A 22,166-nucleotide genomic window follows, 5' to 3' on the forward strand; every position below is an offset into this window, starting at 1 on the left:
ATGCAATCAAACTACACTAACAACCTGTCCCAACAATATTGAGCTGTATTTCAAAATTAGTATTCAATCACCTGCCTTTATCCTGAGATATTTGCCCAAAATACACAGTGTAGATTGCATATATCTCCAGCTTGCAAAGTTTACCTGTACATATGCTTCCTTGTTGTTGTCAGTAGCCTGTTTGTACCTCCTAGCTGTTGGTTTGCAAAGTATACCTCTACACAAATTTCCTAGTAATTGCTAGTACATTGCAGATATCACCCAGTTGTTGGTTGCAAGGAAGATGCTAAATTACAGATCCTAACATGTATAAAGTAGTGTAAGCATGTTTGGAATAGAATTGGACATTGGTAATGCTTGCAGTATGCTGGCTAAAATATGCCAAAATTGATTACAGATAGTTCTTGACTTATGACCAATTACTAAATCAACTAAATAAGTTGAGGACTAGCTATAATTTTGTCCTTGCTGTTTACAGAGCATATGACATGAGGAATAGATGTGAAAATATACAAGACTTGCTTATGATGATGTTAGAAGTGGGTTTGTCAAGTATGTGAATGTATGGTATATGTACTTTTCAATTTAGAAATGGCCATGTTTTGGCTGAGAACCCCAAATATTTCCAGTTGCTAGGAGCAATACTATTGTGAGGAATCTGGATCTGAAAATCAAAGTGGTGGTGGTGGTGATGAGGATGATGATGATGATGATATTCCTTCAGTTATGTCTGACTCTTGGCAATTGACCAAAGTTCTTGTGTTGATAATGACAGTGAGTGATGGCAATGCATATATAAATGGCAAAAATTCAGTACAAGTAGTTGAATGTATATACGTTGGTAGAATATTAATAAACATTGGGACAATGGATAAAAAATGAAGGTGTGCAAATTTATTTATTTATTTATTTATTATTACTACTGTAATGCTCTCTACATGGGGCTCCCCGTGAGGAGCACCCGGAGGCTCCAACTGGTACAGAATGCGGCCACGCGGGGATTATGGGAGCGATGGGACGCTCCCATGTGACACCCCTCTTGCGCGAGCTGCACTGGCTTCCAGTGGTCTTCCGGGTGCGCTTCAAGGTGTTGGTTACCACCTTTAAAGCGCTCCATGGCTTAGGGCCTGGGTACTTACGAGACCGCCTTCTGCCACCGATAGCCTTCCACCGGCCAGTACGTTCCCACAGAGAGGGACTCCTCAGGGTGCCGTTGGCCAGATAATGTCGGCTGGTGACCCCCAGGGGGAGGGCCTTCTCTGTGGCAGCATCTGTCCTCTGGAACGATCTGCCCCCAGAGATACGTAGGATCCCTGATCTCCGTGCTTTTCGCCGTGCCCTTAAAACTTTTTTATTTCATCAAGCCGGGCTGGCTTAAACCCCCCCCCCACTTAGATATTTGTAATTGTTAATTGATTTTAGTTGGGGTGTTTTAAATTTATTGGGCCAAAATTTGTTTAATTCTTTTTTAAAAAATTTTTAAATTAAATTAAATTAAATTTTTTTATGTGATGTTTTTATTCTTGGCTATTCACTGCCCTGAGTCCAGTGGGAGAAGGCCGGTATAAAAATCTAATTAAAAAAAAAGTGACTCTGGATGGTTTACATCATAAAAACATTAAAGCCTTTCTCTTTCTCTATCACAATTTCTTATCAAAGATATTGCTTACTTTCAAAATATGCAATGCTTGGGACATCCCACCATTCTAAAAAGAGGGTCCCAAAAAAAGAAAACTTGGAGTTCCCGTTTCGGAATCCAGTTTATCTGAACTGCTAGCCAAAAAAACCAACAAAAAACAATCATACATCACAAGTTGGAGGAAAGGCCCACACAATAGGTTCAGGGTTATTACGTCTTTTGTAATCCTTCTCCCAACATTACTCAGCATGCAGACTGAGCCAGCCTGTAGGTGGGCTAGTTATTGGCAGGATGAATGTCTTATGCCAAGTCAAATTTGAAGCTGTAACTCAAAACATTATTGCCATTTTTAACATTCTAGTTGCATGAGATTTCACTCTGTCCCTCCCAGTTCCTGGTCAATTCCTTGCTCCCCAAAAGGGCTTTGTCTCAGTAAATTTAGGTCAGTTAATACAAACAGGCAATGCATGGGTTTCACAGTTCTTCAGGTAAAGAAGCAAAGGTTTCACACCAGTGCCAGGAGGAACCTTCCTCTACTTTTATTTATTTATTTATTTTTCATATTTGTATACCGCCCTACTCCCGAAGGACTCAGGGCGGTGAACAGCCATAATAAATACAAATACATATAGAAGTTAAAAACTATTAAGAAACAGATTAAGTAATTTAGGCTCAAAGATTAAAAACATCCAAATTTATCTAAAGAGGTTTAAAACCCAATTTAAAAGCCAGTTTAAAAGCCAATTAAAAAGGGAGAGTTAGGCCAGACCAGCTTGTTGGAATAGAAATGTTTTCAGGGCACGGCGGAATATGCGTAAGTCTTTGATGTTTCGTAACTCCGGGGGAAGCCCGTTCCAGATGGTAGGTGCCCCCACAGAAAAGGCTCTCCCCCTGGGGGCCGTCAGTCGACATTGTTTGGCCGACGGCACCCTGAGGAGTCCCTCTCTATGGGAGCGAACTGGTCGGTGAGAGGCTATTGGTGGCAGGAGGCGGTCTCGTAAGTACCCTGGTCCTGAGCCATGGAGCGCTCTAAAGATAGTAACCAAAACCTTGAAGCGCACCCGGAAGACCACTGGGAACCAGTGCAGCTTGCGCAGGAGGGGGGTTACATGAGAGCGCCACATTGCTCCCATTACCACCCGCGCGGCCGCATTCTGGACCAGTTGGAGCCTTCGGGTGCTTCTCAAGGGGAGCCCCATGTAGAGAGCATTACAATAATCCAGGCGTGAGGTGACAAGGGCGTGAGTGACCGTGCGTAACGAGTCCCGATCCAGAAAGGGATGCAACTGGCGAATCAGGCGAACCTGATAAAAAGTCCTCCTGGCTACGGCCGTCATATGCTCTTCAAAAGACAGCCGTGAGTCCAGGAGGATGCCCAAGTTGCGAACCCCATTTGTGGGGGCCAACGACTCGCCCCCAATAGTCAGAGATTTTGAGTTTTAAGAGTGCAAAACCTGAATCAGAAAATATGAAAACAAAAAAAGGTGGAATTAAAAAATATATTTTTTAAATGCACCTTTGGGATCCTAGTAAATGGATATTATAGTGGGAGAAGTTCAGGCATCTATTTTCCCTCATTATCTTCCAGGACTTTGACAGTAAAAGTTTAACAGGATTTCAAGTTGTCCCAAAAGTGCTTTTTTTTTCCCCAAAGAGGCAACTGGACTTTCTGGTTTTTCTTTGTTTTTTTTAAAATTTGTTTTATTAAATTTTTACAATTAAACAATCATTATTCAACTCTTGTGCATTATTGTGACCATTTACATATCATCACACTAGCATTCACCTATACTCTAGATATTTGTACTAAATCTACCTTCTATTATTTTCCTTTTTTTTCTATTTTCAATCCAATTATACCATTTCTCCCATATTACGTAAAAATCCGAGTCCATCAAATCCTTTCAATTCAAGTGTCATTTTGTCCATCTCGGCATGACCCAATATCTTTTTAATTATTAAATCTTCAGAAGGTATATTTGAGCTTCTCCAACATTGCGCGAAGGCCAATCTTGCCGCAGATTCTGGTTTTTCTTTGAAGACGTTTCGCTTCTCAGCTGAAGAAGCTTCTTGGATGAGAAGCGAAACCTCTTCAAAGAAAACCCAGGAAGTCTAGTTGCCTTTTGGGTAGGGGGGGGGAAGGTACCTTTGGGACAACCATGCCTTGGATGACTGAGAATCTCCATAGACAGGATTTCAAGTTATTTCTGAAAGGCGAAAGATTTATACGATCTGAAGAGAAACCAGAGTATGGCTCAATGAAATGTTGGCGCAGCATATACAATTGCGTCCTGAGGTATTTTTATTAGGGATAAGACCCGAAAATGTTAATAGAATGGCATGGTACCTGCTGCTGCATATAACAACAGCTGCAAGATTGGCATGGGCCCAATACTGGAAGATGGATGTTAGCCCACCCAAACAAGTAGTAATTCAGAAAATAATGAATTGTGCGGAATCAGATCGGCTTACTATGTTACTGAAAGGACGGGGGGGGGGACACAGATTATTATATATCTTGGAATCAATGGTATAATTGGATGTCAAATCGAGCTATAAATAGAGATATCGGATAAGCATGTCAATTGGTATATGTAATAGACTTTTGTACGTTACCCTATATATGTAACGGGACAAGTTTATTTCCTTCTCGCGTTGTGATGTAGACCGCTATAGATTTAATGTTTGTTGGATGTATAAGATAAAATAAAATTTAAAAAAAAAAGTTATTTCTGAAAGGTTTAAAAGAGAGAGAGAGAGAGAGAGAGAGAGAATAAGTTTTGTCTTGCCTGTAAAGAAAAAGGAAGAATTATCCCAGGTCAAGTTCAATCTTTTCTAGCTAGTGTTCCCCTCAAGTGTTGAGAAGCTGAAGAGGTCAAGTTCTCAAGAAGCTCCCAAAACATTTGTTAGGGAGAATAATGGGCCAATCTCAAGACATGTCACAGCTCCGTCCAGAGAGCTTTGGAGTCTAAAGAAAGGAAGGACGCGCGTACAGCCTTCCCTTCTGTACCCTAAAGAGGGTAGGTAATGCTGGGAGAATCCAGCTACAGATGAACGGGATTCTCGCCTGCCACGTCCAGCCAGAAGCAGCGGACGGTGCGTGCCTCGCCTTGGCCATCCTCTCAGCATCAGCTGAATTGACCAAGTGGGCTAAAGAGGGAGGGGGGGGCGAGGAGGAGAAAGAAAGCCGCCCGCTTCCAGGGTACCAACGCTCATCAATATTCCCAAAGCTCAACTTTCACCGCCCCCCCCCTCCATCTCTTCCCGAACACACGTTTTACTGTTCCGCGTGTGCCTTCCATTCCCACCCACCCCCGTCCCCAAACTTGGCTTGGTAGACTCCTCCCCTTTCCTTAACTCGCTGCGATTTGCCAGCGGAGTACACGCTTTTTGCCTAACTTCGTCTCCCTTTACTTTATTGTCAACACACCAAACCCCCCTTTTTATCGCATTGGTATCTTCTGGGGAACCTTACCTTTGCCCATTTGCCCCTCGGAGGACTCCAATTTTGAAAAGGTGGGTGCGTTTATTAATTTCCAATTCTGTGCGTTCCTTTCTTCGCTTTTCTTCCTTTTCTTCCCCCCTTTCATTCCTACACCCCCCCCACCCCCCCCCACTTGCCCGGTTGGATGCGAGCGCACCTTGGCGTTGACTCGTTTCCCTTCCTCTGGATTTGAAAGAAAATGAGAAGGAAGGTGGGAAGAGAACTTTTAATGCTCTGGATCTGGGATGTGGAGAAAGATTGAATATCTGGTTTGGTTTGGTTGTTTGGGTTTTTCTTTTTAAGCAAGTGTTTATGACGCTTTATGCGAAAAGTGTATTTTTGTACAAGGATGGATGGGCAGTGGGATTTCCCCGCCTGCCATCTGAAGTGGGTAGAAATGAATATTTAGTCACAGAGGCGAAACAAAAGGATCTGATTTTTGAGTGAGTGCGCTTTTATTAAAATTCTGTCGTTTTCAGGAGTTTGAGAGAGAGGGGAAAAGAAAGAAAGAACAGGATTGTTGAGTGAAGAATGAAGTTCCAAATGCATAACTGGGTGTAGATATTATAATTTCTGATCTATTAGAATATTACTGAAGGAGGCTTATTAGCAGTAATAAGTTATTATTAGTAATAAGTTATTGGCAGTAATTTTCAACTGTTTGGAACCCCCGGCACAATATATATATATATTTTTTAATTTGATTTATATGCCGCCCTTCTCCGGAGACTCAGGGCGGCTTACAATGCGTTCAGCAATAGCCTTCATACTTTTGTATATTTATACAAAGTCAGTTTATTGCCCCCACAAACTGGGTCCTCATTTCACCTACCTTAGAAAGGATGGAAGGCTGAGTCAACCTTGAGCCTTGGAGAGATTCGAACCAGCAGTAAATTGCAGGCAGCTGTGTTAATAACAGGGTGCTTTAAACCACTGTAGTACCAAGGCTCCAATATTGAATATATAGCAATAGTTCTATATCTATATTGGCTTGAGGGGAAATTCTACATCTTTTATTGTTATACACTTAAGAATTAGGAAATAAGACAAAAGTCTTATATCTAGTACATCTTATATCTTATAATATCTGGTACACTAGAAACAAATCTGTGACACACCTGCCACTGAACCATTGAACCGTAATTAAAGAGGAATCTGTAACTGTGAAAGTGAATTTGATTTAAATCAATGAGTTTTTTAAAAAATCTGCAGGCACTGCATTGGGTGTGTGACGTGTGAGATTTGGTTGATTGTGATTTACAATAAAGATGCAGCCTCCCTTATAAACACTTGTACTAATATTGCCCTGAGCCTTCAGAGCCTTCCTGAGCCTTCGGAGCTGCCCTGAGTCTTCGGAGAGGGGCGGCATACAAATTGAATTAATAATACTGCAACTTTAAATTCTTAGTTGCCCTGTTAGTAAAGTAACTACAGCGTGCATCTGAGACAGGAATGCATCTCAGAACATTCTTCTGAAGTAGCTGAACATGTCAGGTGTGATATATGCCAAATCTCAATGGATTATTAGAAACAACGTTAAAAACCTAGCATAACTACTGCAACATTGGCCTTTTCTAAGATTGTATTGCGTTAAATTAAATTTCATTGACCTTTCAGAGAGTGATAAATATATGCTTAAATTTCACGCACATGAGGCCTTGATGATACAGTGTTTTAGACACATTTGGGGGTATTACTGTAGAATACAATTTTGGGATGAAAAGGACCAGGATCGTTTAACTTTTCTTTTAGCCCACATGTCTTATGTATTAATGAGAATTATTCCTTTCTTCTGTGATTCAATGTAAAATGGGCATATATTGTCAATATCATTTTTCCAGATTCATCATGATAAGCTCACTGTTGTTTGATTTTGATTTCCATCCATACTAAGTTAATGTCATAATAATTCTGGATTTTTTAAAAATGTTGAAGCTAAATTTGCAAGTCAATATTATGTCATTTTTGGCTTTTTTTGATGGCTAGTTATTAAAAAGTTAACTGCTAATAAGTATGAACTTGCTTACTGATATCTATATTTTAAATAATCTATTTTTAAGAATGTTATTACAGAACATGATTTTTCTTTTAAAAATGTAGCTAATTATAGATTAAACTCACATTCTTTTTATTTTTTCTCTGTAGGTCTTATCTCTGGTCAAAACTATTTTTTTTAATTTAATATTTTTTGTCCCTTGTTATTACTGGGAAGATTTTTAAGAACACAGAAAAGGGAGATTTTTAAAAAAAATTCCTGAGACAGAAATGACTAAAGTTAACGGTGAAGACACAAGATCGGGGAATAGGATGGAGCGCTTCCAGCAAGGAGTCCGGAAACGTACTCTTATGGCAAAAAAGAAGGTTCAAAACATCACAAAGGAAAATGTTAAAGGTTACTTACTGAGAAATTTTTTTGTGCTTTTCACTGTCATTGCAGTCATTGTGGGTGAGTAATTTGATCAAGACCAGAATCTTGAAAATTTTGTTTGGACAACGTTATTGCTGTTCATTTCCCTTCCCTGCTGAGAACACATTGTTGCTCCAAAATTTTTTAGTCTGATCCTTTATGTTGGGTAAGCCGTAAAGAAATATTTTCCCCTTTTAGAGTTGTAGTTCTGCCTGCCCTTACATATCCCATCAGTTTAGCTCTAAAGGGACCCAATTGGAAAGAAATTACTTCAGCTGTTTAAAGCATCCAATTTTTAAATAATTCCTAAATTAGGCATTCATTGCAGTATCTCTTGATATTTGTTAGAAATAAAAGAAAATCCCTATTTATTTTCCATCATTTCCAAGCTATAAATAATTAGACACATCAAAGATCATAATATCACTTAATTCTGATCAATGCCAAACCATAGGATAAGAATTTCAACTAAAACATTTAGTTCTCTTTCTCTTTTTTATCAGAGGTGAACTCGTGCCTTCAACGTCATGTTTCACATATTCTACTTGTGTCATTCAATCATTGATGGGAGATTTACCTGGCAAAAATAAAATAAGGGGATTTAGTTCCATATTGTTTGTAAAGTGGATTACTGTAGGGCAATGTTGGCAAAGATTTAATATTTTGAATATTTCTTAGTTCAGAAGGATAAAGGTTGGTTTGGGAAGAATCCTTGCTCCTAGGGACTTTATAGCAACCTAAATCCAAAGACTTGGTGTAACTTGTTCTGTGTGTCAAGAACATAGGTTTGTGTTTTCAATGCATTGGATTTTCTATTTGTTGGTTTGCAAATGCTTTGATTTTTCTAAAAAAAATTTTTTGACAAGGGTAAGATAGATATTGAGATGATGATGATGATGATGATGATGATGATGATGATGACGACGACGATGAGTTTTCCCTTCAACAGATGAATAGTTGGCATCTTTTTTCATTCAGGATTGCATGCATTCAACTCGCGTTGAGCACAGCTAAAGAGCTTCTTGAACTTTAGTCATTGGGCTTTGCTTTGCAAAAGAAAGTATTTTTATAAGAAGAAAAAAATAAACCAAGTGAAGGAAAGTATTTGAATCAACAAAAATAATTTCTATGATGTATAGTCATAATCTTTATTTTATTTAAAGGGAGTATCAGGTACTTAGATAACATTAAAAACAAGGAAAGAATGTTTGCTTATTGTAATCAGTTTGCTTCATAATCCCCTGTATGAAAAGGACTTTAGAACTATTTCCCTATTTCCCTAAAGATTTACAGCAAGAGAAACCATTTTGGGGAGATATTCAAAACATAATGGTACAGGTCCCAAAGGTGTTTTTTTCAAGAGGCAACTGGACTTTCTGTTTTTTCTTTGAAGACGTTTCGCTTCTCATCCATGAAGCTTCATCCAAGAAGCTGAAGAAACTTCTTGGATGAGAAGTGAAACGTCTTCAAAGAAAAAACCAGAAAGTCCAGTTGCCTCTTGAAAAAAACACCTTTGGGACAACCAAGACCTGGATGATTGAGAACCTCCATAGACAGAAGTTGGTACAGGGTTTCAAAATCATTTCCCAGGATCTCCTAGTATTTCTATCTTTTGCTTAACCTTACATCGTTGCAGATTTTTATAGTGTGTTGGGATCTGAATGCCCTCTGTATAAGCCCCACTGAAAAGAATGGGAACATGCAAGAGAATGGTCATCTTGTGTATGTTACATTCCTTTCACGTGGATGTACAATCTAGGTGTAGTACAGCAGAAACTGGGAAGTTCACCTAACCACATCACTTCCAATTGCAGACAGTGGAAGTGGATCTGACAAAAAATGAGGCATCCAATTATTACTCATAATGATTAGTAAGTAAGCAAGCGCAGTCTTAAGTAAAAGCTTTTCTTTGTATCTTTATCACTTTACCAATATGACTCCCAAGAGGAGACTTATTTTGTGGAGTCATAATCTGCTATTTCTAAAAGCAATCCAGGAATAAATCACATGCTCTCAATGGGATTTATTTCCAAGTGGACATATATATTACTCCATGCATGGGAAATATATTCAGTTCTAGAAACAATCAGAAAGCCTCTGTTTTATTCTTTGACTCAATATTTAATAAGTATTTTAAGAGTGGATTTCTTATGGCAAAGGATTGATTAGGCTTAGAACTATGCTGAATGTAATGCCTTTAGATCCTTCTCTAAATATAATTAATGGGCAATGATTCCTTGATTATATTGAAAAATAATTCTAAGGACCCATTGTTGTGAAACAATTATGGAAATAATTCCAAAGAACTATTTTGCTGTGTAACTTGAATTGATTGCAAAACCCTATTTAGATCAGATATGAGAGAGTTAGATTCACAAGCTTTGAAGCAGCAGCAAAAATTATGGCTATAACTTGTGAAAAAAACTGGGGGGAAAACTGACTGCCTTGGTACCATTAGAAAAAGGAAATAGGCTGAATAGCAGAACACATGCATTTATTTCAATTTTACTAGGATGTAAATCAACTATTTGAGGTGACAATCAAACTTGAAACTGTGATTGTGTTGCCTCAGTTAAAAAAACCCTGAAAGACTTTCCCATTTAAGGTAGCAAAGAGGAGTTTTTTTCCCTTGAATATTATTCCAACAAAACTAACTAATGAAGCAAAGACCATGGTAAGAAAACAAAGTTTACATGTACACATAGCACATGGGTAGGTGGACTACATTTCAGAGGAGTTACTGTTCCCTACTTTTTCTTGTCAGTTGTATCTGGCAAAATATGAAATTGACAGTCTGAAAATGTAAAAAAACAAAAACAAAACCTCCAGTAAACTAATGTATTTTTAAATGGCAATTAGATCAATTTTAGAAAGTTTAGTAAATGTGAAGTGTTCATGTCTTGGTTTGCTGAAATGAAATGATGCTGATAGAATCGTAGGTTTTCGAATACATTTTCAGAGGCATTTTTTTTTTTTTATTTGATTTATATGCCGTCCTTCTCCGGAGACTCAGGGCGGCTTACAATGCGTTAAGCAATAGCCTTCATACTTGTGTTTATACAAGTGTTTATACAAAGTCAGCTTATTGCCCCCACAAACTGGGTCCTCTTATTCCTGTAAATTATCTTTTCAAATAGTTTACAGGAATATGGAATTTGAGTAACATAAGTTTTATGAGTAACCAAATAGCAGTGTAGCATGCATGTGTTTGTGTAAAATGACAGACATGGGTGTGAGAATACACACATACACAAACACACATAAGCAGTTTGGGTAATGGTGGATGTGTCCATTTCACAGAGGGACATGTTTAATTGGCTGAAGCTGGGAAAAAAGCATTTGAACTGAGAACAAGCAGATCTAATGGCTATACCCTGAATGTAAGTGGCCCTTAAAGAGAAGTATTGCAGTGGTTCAAAGAGTTTATAATAAAAATTCCAGTCTATGATGTCAGTGATGAAGGTGAGCGGCCTAAAAATTAAATATTCATTAGGGCAGTCCTCATTGCAATTGCTATGGGTGCAACTATTGTGTTCTTACTGAACTAACTTTCATGTTAGCCTTCACTCTGGACAAAAATGGTAGAGCAGAAATTTAGAACATATAGAATGCCTGTCAATTCCTTGTTAACTTTGGATATCGTACAAGCCAAATATCTGATGTTGCAAATATTGAGGACGGCATTGAATATCAATTCTAGGCCAGCTCACTCTCTTATAACCTTAGAAATACAATAGGCGCAGGTTTCTGGCAACCTGCGAGCATGCCTTTTCTTCCTCTAGTTTAAGGAAAGGATTATATCACAGCCAGGTATAACATCCTTCCATCGGTGCTACTAACTGGCAGGTAGGCTAACATGTCCCTGTCTCAGTGTACTTGCCCTTTTGATTCTGGGAAAATTGACAAAATTCAACATTTCCTTTTTTATTGTAACTTTTATAAGGATCTCCTAAAGCAGGGGTGTCAAACTGGATTTCTTTGAAGGCCAGATCAGCATTGTAGCTTCCTCGGCAGGTTGGCTGGGGGTAGGTGGGTGGGTGGGGGGGAGATGGGATGGATGCCTCCTGCAGTTTGCCAGCCAAAACGGGGCATGGGGGGCTATGTGCAGCCCTGTTTTTGGCCTGGACGGCTTCCTGCAGCACTTTGCTGGCCAAAACGGGGCACGGAGAAGGCACACGCACCCTGCACCCCATTTTGACTGCCAGAGGCACTGAGGACTGGTCCTCTGCTATTTCCAGGCCTGCCCCGCAGGCCAAATTTAAGCACCCCATGGATCGGATACAGCCTGTGGGCCTTGAGTTTGACACCCCTGTCCTAAAGGATATCATAACCCCTCTTTTACTAAGTACACCTGGGGAGAATGGACAATTTTTACACCCTGGGACTTAAACCATGAAACCGTCTACACAATAGCCAAATTTAAAATGAATTAAAATGAAACAACAACTAATATCCAACATAAATGGAAAATCCTTTTTCTTTCTTTTTCTTTCAACTGTTTTGATTCTATCAGGTTGTATCTTTTGCTGATCTCTGATCATGAATAATTTGAATTAGAACTAACGGATATAAAGCAGCTCAAGGACAGGAGGCAAAATCTCCCATGACATCAGAATTCAATTAGTAAATGTAAATTAGCAAGAAATATTCCCTACCTTATAAGTATAATAAAACGACAACAATATACTAGAACAAACTGTGTAGTATAATATTAGCCCTTGTATCAAAAATAAGCTTGAAATGATTCAGTGGGATATAGCAGGGTTCTCCAACTTGGTTCCCCACAAATGAGTGATAAATGTAACACTTAGTACTCCAAACCAACAATTGGCCTTCATCAGATTGCCAGGTTATAAAATCTGAAAATAAATATATTGAAGACAAAATAGCTGGTGCTGCACTTACAATACAAATCCTTGCTAAGGTGATACAACATTTAACCTGTATAAAACAGTGATCTATAATTATTAATCTGTGTGGTCATGACTATCAATTAAATTATAGTCTCTGCTTTGAAAAATAACTGAAGTTCAACTAACAATCTATGAACTCTTCCCATGTTGCTTTTATTCCTGTTCTGGAATATATGAAGCTGAAATGGGAAAGGTTTTAAAAGTGAATTAAAAGATTTGCTTTAATGAAGGACCCAGAACTTGCGAGAAGACTGTCTTGGACTGATCCTGATCCTATTTTAACGCCACTTCTGACCTGAGCAGTAGCACAGGCCCTTAAGTACCTCAGGAAAACTTTCTCTTGCAAATGTTTAAAACATAGCATTCTTGTTCAGATACAATGCTCTGCCAATGTATTAGTTGGCTTTAACTAGCTGTGGACAGCAAGAAAGCCAGCAGGAGCTTACATTCAGAGCACTGATTACAGGAAAATTATCTACTTCTGCCAGAGAACAGATATTTCACCCATATTCAATGCAACAAACAATTCAATCAAGAAACATGCCACAGATTAGCAATAGCAATAGCACTTAGATTTATATACCGCTTCACAGTGCTTTACAGCCCTCTCTAAGTGGTTTACAGAGCCAGCATATTGCCCCCAACAATCTGGGTCCTCATTTTACCAACCTCAAAAGGATGAAAGACTGAATCAACCTTGAGCCGCTCAGAATCGAACTCCTGGAATGAGCAGTGAGTTAGCCTGCAATACTGAATTCTAACCACTGCACTACCACAGCTCTTCTTCTAGCCCTTGATAGAACAGCCGTGAAGGTCTTGGAAGTTATTCAAATGTCATATGCCTAATTCTACAAAGATCAGAATTGTGCAAGCCATCGTATTCCCTGTGACACTCTATGGAAGCAAAAGTTGGCAGGATAGGAAGAGTATGGACACTTTTGAACTTGGGTATTGAAGGAGACTCCTGAGAATTCCATAAACCAGTGATGGCTAATCTTTTCCAGACCGAGTGTCCAAAGCGCGCACACACGCAAATACGTACACACGAGCCCAAACCCCCAAAATGTATTTATTTATTTATTTATTTATTGGTTCGATTTATATGCCGCCCTTCTCCGGAGACTCGGGGTGGCTTCCAATACGTTAAGCAATAGCCTTCATACTTTTGTATATACCTGCTTAGTAGGGCTTTTGGCCCTCCCAAGCGGTGTTCTTTTTTTTATTCAAAGTCAGTTTATTGCCCCCACAATCCGGGTCTTCATTTTACCTACCTCGGAAGGATGGAGGGCTGAGTCAACCTTGAGCCTGGTGAGATTTGAACTCGCAGTAATTGCAGGCAGCTGGCAGCCAAGTGCTACTTAACAGCACTTTAGTCCGCTGCGCCACCAAAATGCAACATGTGCCCCCCCATAGTGTCCCGCGCATGCACGTGCACCCCCACATGCACCATGCCCCCATGCATGCACATGCGGTCCCTGCACGCCCCCCACGCATGTGCAACAGAGACCCGACAACCAGCTGGCTGGCAGGAGGCACATGGGCATGCGCGGGGGAACTGAACTGGGGTGACAGCTCGCATACCCACCAAGAGGGCGCTGCGGGCCACCTGTCGCATGTGTGCCATAGGTTCGCCATCACGGCCATAGACAGCCAGGAAAGCAAACCAGTGGATCATTGAACAAATCAACTCAGAGTTCTCATTCAAAGTCCAAATAACCAGGTCCCAATTATCCTATTTCAGACACACTATGTGAAGATCCATCTCTCTGAAAAAGGGCTGTAATGCTGGGAAAGTTGGAAGGAAAGGAAAGAAGAGGATGACCAGTAGCAAGGTGGATGGACTGTGGGGATGCTAAAACAGCTGCAACTTCAAGGACCAATCATTTTTCAGCACCATTTTAACTTCAAGTGATCGCTGAAAGAGTGATCAATAAGAAAGAATTACCTGTATTTATTTTATATTTAATGCAATCTTCACTATTTTCTGGTTGCTCCAAGCTTTCCATCTTCTACCGCTTAAGACAACATTTTCACACTGCCCAGTGACAGGAGTGGTCTGCTTTATTATAGATTCTGTAATATCTGGAGTCTCAGAAATTAAATCAAATGATGGGACAGCAGAGCTAAAAAGTGAGTGGGGTGATACACATTGCACAGTTGTCCTTCCTTTTAAAATCTCCTTTAGAGGAAAATTTAGAAGACCAACTTGGATTGGAAACACCACATCTAAGTGGATGTAGCCTCTACTTTTATTCTCTCCGCCCTCAAAGCATTTGTTTAGAAAAATTGACCTCCTTCTGGTCTAGTAAATGGCTGCAGCCCAAGTCTTCCTTTGGAAATGTGCCACTTTCCCAAGAAAGACAAAGACAAAGTAGTGGAACCAGTGTATCCTGAGGAGTTGGAACCAGAGAAGTTGAAGGGAATCAACATCATTAGTTGCCTTCTAGTAAATAGAACTTTTGTGAGTGAGATTATCAATCATGGCAAACATTTTTTTTTTAATTTGATTTATATGCCGCCCTTCTCCAGAGACTCAGGGAGGCTTACAATGCGTTAAGCAATAGCCTTCATACTTTTGTATATTTATACAAAGTCAGCTTATTGCCCCCACAAACTGGGTCCTCATTTAACCTACCTTAGCAAGGATGGAAGGCTGAGTCAACCTTGAGCCTGGTGAGATTCGAATTTACAGTAATTGCAGACAGCTGGTGTTAATCACAATGCTTTTAGTCTGCTGAGCCAACAGGCCCTTAAGCCACCGGGCGCTTCCACATTATACCTCAAAAAATTGTTCCTGCTTACTTTCATCCATTGGAAAATTCTTCAGATAATGTTCTTAATTCCTAGTATTATATAAATACCTATTCTAGAAGCTAGTTTTTCCCCTCAAGGGATATACATTATCCACTGTGACTCCAGTTCCTGTCTGTTTCTTCTCTGTTTAGCTTCTTCCTGTGCTCCCAACCTAACTTCCAGCATTGTCTTCCCTGGTCAATAGGGGTAAACAGCTGTGCCTTGGAGCATGATCATTTTAGCCCTGTGTTTTCAGATTAAGTGCTTCCCTTTATGAGAGCTTTAAGAACTCTTAAAAACTCAAAAAAAATAATAATAATAAAGCAAGATCAGATGTAATTGAGATGGGAAACCAAAGGAATATCAGTGTTATAAGCTACATTGGGAAGTTGAAACCAAATTCAAAATAAATACGGTAAATCAATAAAGACCTTGCCTTAACGTCAAAGAAGCTATATAGATATGCAACTAGAGCAGCAGAAACTAGATTTCATTGAGGGCCCCATCATGGTTGTGTTTGACCTTGGGAGGCCAGGGTGGGCGTGACCAGCTTGACATCACTCGTGTCAGGGGCACCTGTAGTGGCCCGAGCGCTCTGCCAGCAAAAATGGGCTCTTGAGCTCCGTTTTCAGCTGCAACGGCTTCTTGCAACCCTCTGCCAAAGAAAATTGAGCTCGGGAGGGCCGCCATTTTCTCTGGCACAGGGTTTCAGGAAGCTGTTGCAGCCGAAAACAGAGCTCAGGAGCCTATTTTCGCAGGCAGAAGCACCGCAAGTCATTCCTTTGCTGTTTCCAGGGCGGCCCTGTGGGCCAGATCTAAGCACCCCGCAGGCTGGATCGGACCCCCCGGGCCTTGAGTTTCATACCCCTGAACTAGAGTTTCCCTTGAATTGAGAGCATCTGTACTTCTTGAAGAACTAAGCATTGGAACCTCATTTGGAGGAACAATTACAGCACCCTTTATCCATTCTTGTATTTTCTTTGCTGAGGGTAATGGGAATTACTGTCATCTGATAATATGACGAGCATAATTATGGGCCAAACTTTATTTAATTATTTTAAATCTATTTTAACTTTTGTATACAAATGTTTTACTTTGGCTGTTCACCGCCCTGAGTCCGAAAGGAGAAGGGCGGTATAGAAATCTGAAAAATAAATAAATAAATAAATAAATAACCAACCATTACGAATACAAGTAAGGTTGGAAATGATTTCACATGCATGGAATCCATGGTGTAATGGATATGTTACACCAGGGTTCTTGAGTAAGTGAAATGATATAACTTCATGTTACCATGTTTACTTTCCTGTTTGCTAGGTTTCAGGTGATCTGTGAACTTAGACATTTCTTTGTAGATATTTCTTTCATTCACCCAGTAACCTCATCAGCGAAAAAGTAAATATTTATGCCATTGTTCCACAAACATGTTACTGAAATATGGATTTTGTTGTTGTTTGCATTTATAATTTGAGGGCTAAGTTGCAAGATAGACTTTGGCCCTGAACAAAATAATTAGTAATTTAACAATAATTTTAAAACTAATATACTGAAGGTAGTTGGTTGCAACCAACCTTGTGGGAGGGAAGCAGGCCTTGGAGAGAAAGGAAAGGATCCCAAATGCTTTTTTATTGGTATCTGGATTTTCTCCCTCTCTCTATTGTTTGTTTTGTAACCAAAGAGGAAAAAGATTGCATGGCATATGTCCCTATAAACTAAAAATTCTGGCTTAATGAAATCAGGATGCAAACAGTTCATATACAGCCAAGTTGCCCCTCTTGTTTTGTGACCAGCCATCAGGCTAAGATTTGGTAATAGGACAACTAGAATTTCACATCAGAACTGTGGTGAAATAGTAACAAACTCACATCTCCAAGCTGATTTCTGATTGTTTGTTTGAAAGTGCTTGCCTGAGTTCTGGACTCACCACAGCATGAGAAACTACAGTACAGTAAGTGCTGTACCTTATTTTAATAACTACCTTTGCAGAATGTTCAGTAGAGTGACTGCATACCAGTTGTTCATATAGATCAGGGATGTCAAACTCAAAGCCGGGAGACTAGATCCAGCCCGCGGGGTGCTTAGATCTGGCCCACAGGGCTGCCCTGGAAATAGCGAGGGACCAGGCCGCTGTGCCTCTGCCAGCAAAAATGGAGCTCACGAAGACTGTGTGTGGCCCTCCGGAGCTCCATTTTTACTGGCAGAGGGTTGCAGGCAAAGGTGGTATTTAGCAGGTTCTGACCAGTTCTGGAGAACCGGTAGCGGAAATTTTGAATAGTTCGGAGAACCGGTAAATACCACCTCTGACTGGCCCCGCCCCCATCTATTCTCTGCCTCCTAAGGCCCAGCTGATCCCAGCAAAATTAATTTGCATGTTTAAATAATATTGTGATTGGTATTAGAATTGTATATTTAAATATTGAACAATGAAATAATGAAGGATAGTATTGTAATACAAAGGGAAAGTCTTTTAATATAATGGTGACATGAATAAAATAAGAGAAAGGGGGAATATTAGTAGACACATTTTTATAAAATAAGACAAGCGTAAGGATAAGAGGGAGGTTTAGAAACTGAATGGCAATAGTATTATGTATGTTTAAACAATATGAAATAATGAAAGATTATAATTTGATATAAATGTTTATTACTACTAGAAATATATAAGCTGGATGAATGTGATAACTATGATCAGTAATACTATTTTATTTGAACTGTAATGTATGGCAGCCAGGTGTCACACTGTTCACACATTGATATGTATATATAATATAAATTTAAAAACTTGATAAAAAAAAAGAGCCAATCATCAAACCGTAGAGAAGTATTGAGATATCTCAAGGTTCGGTCATCATCCTCTACTCATCAATAGTTTTATTAATGACTTGGATGAGAAGATGGAGAGAATATTAATTTTATTAGCTCAAAAGAAAATACAACATTGGAATAGATAACAAATACCCTAGAAGAAAGAAAGAAAAGTCAAGATAATCTTGGTAGGCTAAAGAAATGAGATAAAAATAATAGAGCGAACTTAAACATGATAAATGCAAAATTATTCGAATAAGGAATATTTAACTTTACAGATATAGCATGGTAAATTACCAAGATTAGCAATAATACATGCAGAAATAATATTGCACTGAGTGGATAAAAAGACCAAATGAGTCCCCCTTGACATATGGTTGCAAACAATGTAAATGTGATTTTAGGCTACATTAATAGTAATTTCTAATCAGTAATAATATCACATTCTCACTGTCTATGGAGATGATCTCGATCATCCAGGTCATGGTTGTCCCAAAGGTGCTTTTTTCAAAAGGCAACTGGACTTTGTCTTTCCTTGAAGACCTTTCGCTTCTCATCCAAGAATCTTCTTCAGTTCAGAAAAACAAAGTCCAGTTGCCTTTTGAAAAAAGTACCTTTTATTTTTGCAGGCACTGATCTACTCATGTATTTTTGCAGGCACTGGTCTACCATTTTTGCAGGCACTGGTCTACTCATGTATTTTTGCAGGCACTGGTCTACCCATTTATTTTTGCAGGCACTGATCTACTCATGTATTTTTGCAGGCACTGGTCTACCCATTTATTTTTGCAGGCACTGATCTACTCAAGTATTTTTGCAGGCACTGGTCTACCCATTTATTTTTGCAGGCACCGGTCTACTCATTCGTTTTCTTTTAACACTGATCAGCTGTAGGGCAGCCCTTTGAAGTCCAGTGGCAAGAGTTTAAACAGTTTTTTTCCCTCTAGCCATCAGCTGGGACTCAGGAGGCAGCAATAGATTGGGGGTGGGGCCAAATAAAAGGTAAGAATAACGAGGGGGGTGGGTGGGTGGGCGGGGGGGTGGCAGAACCGGTTCGGTGATGTCATATCGTCACCACTACTGGCTTGGGGGAACTGGGCCGAACCGGGAGGAACTCACCACTGATTTAATGGCAGTCTCCAACTAGCAAGTTTTTCTTAATTAGAGGCTGGATTAGAGGCTGGATCGTCAACTGTCTTGGATTCTTTCTTTGGACTCCTGCCCAAACCAGATACACTATGTAAACTCGGTGTCTAAATAGCTCCTACCAATTCTGTGATTATATTTGATTGGGGAAACAAGGCACGTATAATTGAAGTTTAGACCATTATGAAGGGCATAGAAAATATATATATTAAAACCCACTTTGCTTGATAACATTCATTAAAATCACAGTGAGATGGTTGTTGAACATTTTTTCATTGGAACAACATGATGCTTGATAGAACAGCCACCTCACAAAGAACTGACATTAGAGAGTAGAGGGGAAGCAAGTTTTTCAAATACTGCTGAATGAATCCTAGCAATATTCTTAATGAATATGTGTGTGTGCATTTTTGTGTGTGTGGTGTGAAGGGAGGGAGTGAGGGAGGGAGGGAGGGAGAGAGAGAGAGAGAGAGAGAGAGAGAGAGAGAGAGAGAGAGAGAGAGGAACTTTTCAAAATTGAATCCAAAGTCTTGCACAGCCCTACGTTTTTATTCATGTGTAACATATTTCTCAGTATCGAATAATGTGCTTCTGACCCATTTCCCAATGGGTCAACTGAAATTTAAATGGAATTCAATAAGTTTTAGCTCTTCGACGAAGTTAAACTTTTGAATTTGTTAAGTGAGAATTAAGTTTTGGAAGGATTTGTTGGGTTGTATGTGTGTGTGCTTTCTTTGTTTCAAAAAGAGTGGTCTTGGCATACCATATAAAGATCTAGGGTGGTCTAGGGTGGTCCAAAAATATTTTCCCATTACTCCAACAGCGGAAAACAATACTCTGTGTTTGTTTGTGTTGTTGTTCAAGAACTTCTTGCTAGTTTTTAGATGAGATGATCCTTTGGCATAATCAGTCGTCCCTATGTTCTTACTTTCTTACTTCTCTTCTTGGTCCATGAAAGGCTCTGGGATGACCTTAATGGAAGTTCACTGATGTTATCTCATCTTGTTTTTATTTGTGTGGTTCTAGTATTTAAAAAGTATGTTTTCCATGGTAACATTGTAAGGAGAATTAAACTGATTGTAAAAAGATGGTTTGCACATGCTGATACCCCCTTTACTTTCTGGTTCATAATTTGCCATTAAATCGGCATCAGGCAAGCAGTGCATTAGAATAGAATAGAATAGAATAGAATAGAATAGAATAGAATAGAATAGAATAGAATAGAATAGAGGAGAGGAGAGGAGAGGAGAGGAGAGGAGAGGAGAGGAGTAGAATTAGAATGGAACAGAACAGAACAGAACAGAATAGAAACTTTATTGTCACTTTAAATATACACTAAACAGCATACTTAAAATTAAATTTTGTTGCATTACATTTATATGTAAACTTGACAGCTCACCAGTATAGTGCAGTGTTTTTCAACTTTGGCAACTTCAAAATATCTGGACTTCAGCTCCCAGAATTCCCCAGATAGCATGCTTTCATACAGAACCAGGTATATGACTTTGAATCAGTCACTCTTTCTCAATTCTAAACTTGTAAGCTTAAAAAAATCTACTAACTCTAGAAAATGAGTGAATCAGTGGTGGGTTCCTCCTGGTTCGGCCCAGTTCTCCCGAGCCAGTAGCGGTGACCATATGACGTCATCGAACTGGTTCTGCCCACCCCACCCACCCCCACCCCCGCGCCCCCCACCCCTGTGCTCCCCCCACCCCCCGTGTTATTCTTACCTTTTATTTGGCCCCACCCCCAATCTATTGCTCCCTCCTGAGTCCCAGCTGATGGCTAGAGGGAAAAAAATTGTTTAAACTCTTGCCGCAGGGCTTCAAAGGACCGCCCTATTGCTGATCAGTGGTAAAAGAAAACAAATGAGTAGAGCGGTGCCTGCAAAAATACATGAGTAGATCAGTGCCTGCAAAAATACATGAGTAGACCAGTGCCTGCAAAAATAAATGGGTAGACCAGTTCCTGCAAAAAGTAAATGGGTAGATCGGTACAGCTCTACAAACAGTTAAAAGCCTGGTAGACCAGTACCTCTGCTAAATCCTAAATAATTGTCACATGACCATCAAGCCACGCCCACAAAATAAGCCACACCCACAGAACCGGTAGTAAAAAAATTTAGAACCCACCCCCTGGAATGAATGAAGAATTTATATTGCCCTGACAATGGGAGAGTGTCTTAACTTTTACAGCAAGAGTTTCACTGGACCTCAAGTTGTGGAGGTCCTTGGTGCTCTCTGAGCTTGGTTGTTTTCTTGCAGGCATTTCATTACCAAACTAGGTAACAGCATCAGTGCTGTGCATGGCCTCAATATCCTTAGTCGTTCAGTCTTAGTTGGTCTAGAGTGGATATATAAAAGAGAGTACCATCAACATACACACTACTCTCATTCTATTCCTAGCAGAGGTCATCCAAAAGTGCAACCAATGCAATTTTATGTCTTACTTTGCAGATAACTTAATGTTGGTTTATCAGCTAGACAAGACCAAGTATCTGCAAATACTACTGATTACAAAGGGAATTGTAAGTAATAGACCTCATACTTCTTTTAAAAAGTCCATTAATTTTTTGATTTTTGTCTTGCAAACATGTGAATAGTTGTTGAATGGAAAAAAGATTGCCGGGTAAGACAATAGACTGTCAATTTCTGAGATACAGAATGGATGTTTAGTCAATCATACACATTTGTGGGCTATGTAACCAGTGTGAATAATTGACCTCTAGAATATAGGAATTGACATAGTGGCCAATTTATTTACAGGAGTTTCTCATTTAACCACGTTAGAAGACCAGCAAGCAGTATTATCTTGATATAATTAAGATTTGATGTAATTGAAAATAATGTTACCTAAGTTTGAGGATTGTTCTTTAATTTTGTGGCTTTAGCTTTTGGTCAGAGGGAAATGCTCAGGGAAAATGTAGAGGTGCCGTATTGATAGAAACAAACTTATATTCAAACGTAAAAATGTATAGAT

At 39.5% G+C, this 22,166-nt stretch overlaps 1 protein-coding gene across 1 annotated transcript in view; it reads left to right on the forward strand.

Moving 5' to 3' along the window:
* Positions 1-4,945: 4,945 nt before the first annotated feature.
* SLC1A3 (solute carrier family 1 member 3) overlaps positions 4,946-22,166 on the forward strand; it is a 51,007-nt gene continuing 33,786 nt past the window's right edge. Inside the window, exons 1-2 of the mRNA XM_034442387.3 lie at positions 4,946-5,155; positions 7,269-7,569. Coding sequence (XP_034298278.1) covers positions 7,389-7,569 — 181 coding nt within the window. The 5' untranslated portion in view covers positions 4,946-5,155; positions 7,269-7,388. The remainder of the gene's footprint in view (positions 5,156-7,268; positions 7,570-22,166) is intronic.

The sequence above is a fragment of the Pantherophis guttatus genome, chromosome 2, assembly GCF_059756535.1.
Source record: "Pantherophis guttatus breed Tessera chromosome 2, ASM5975653v1, whole genome shotgun sequence".
Classification (NCBI taxonomy): domain Eukaryota; kingdom Metazoa; phylum Chordata; class Lepidosauria; order Squamata; family Colubridae; genus Pantherophis; species Pantherophis guttatus.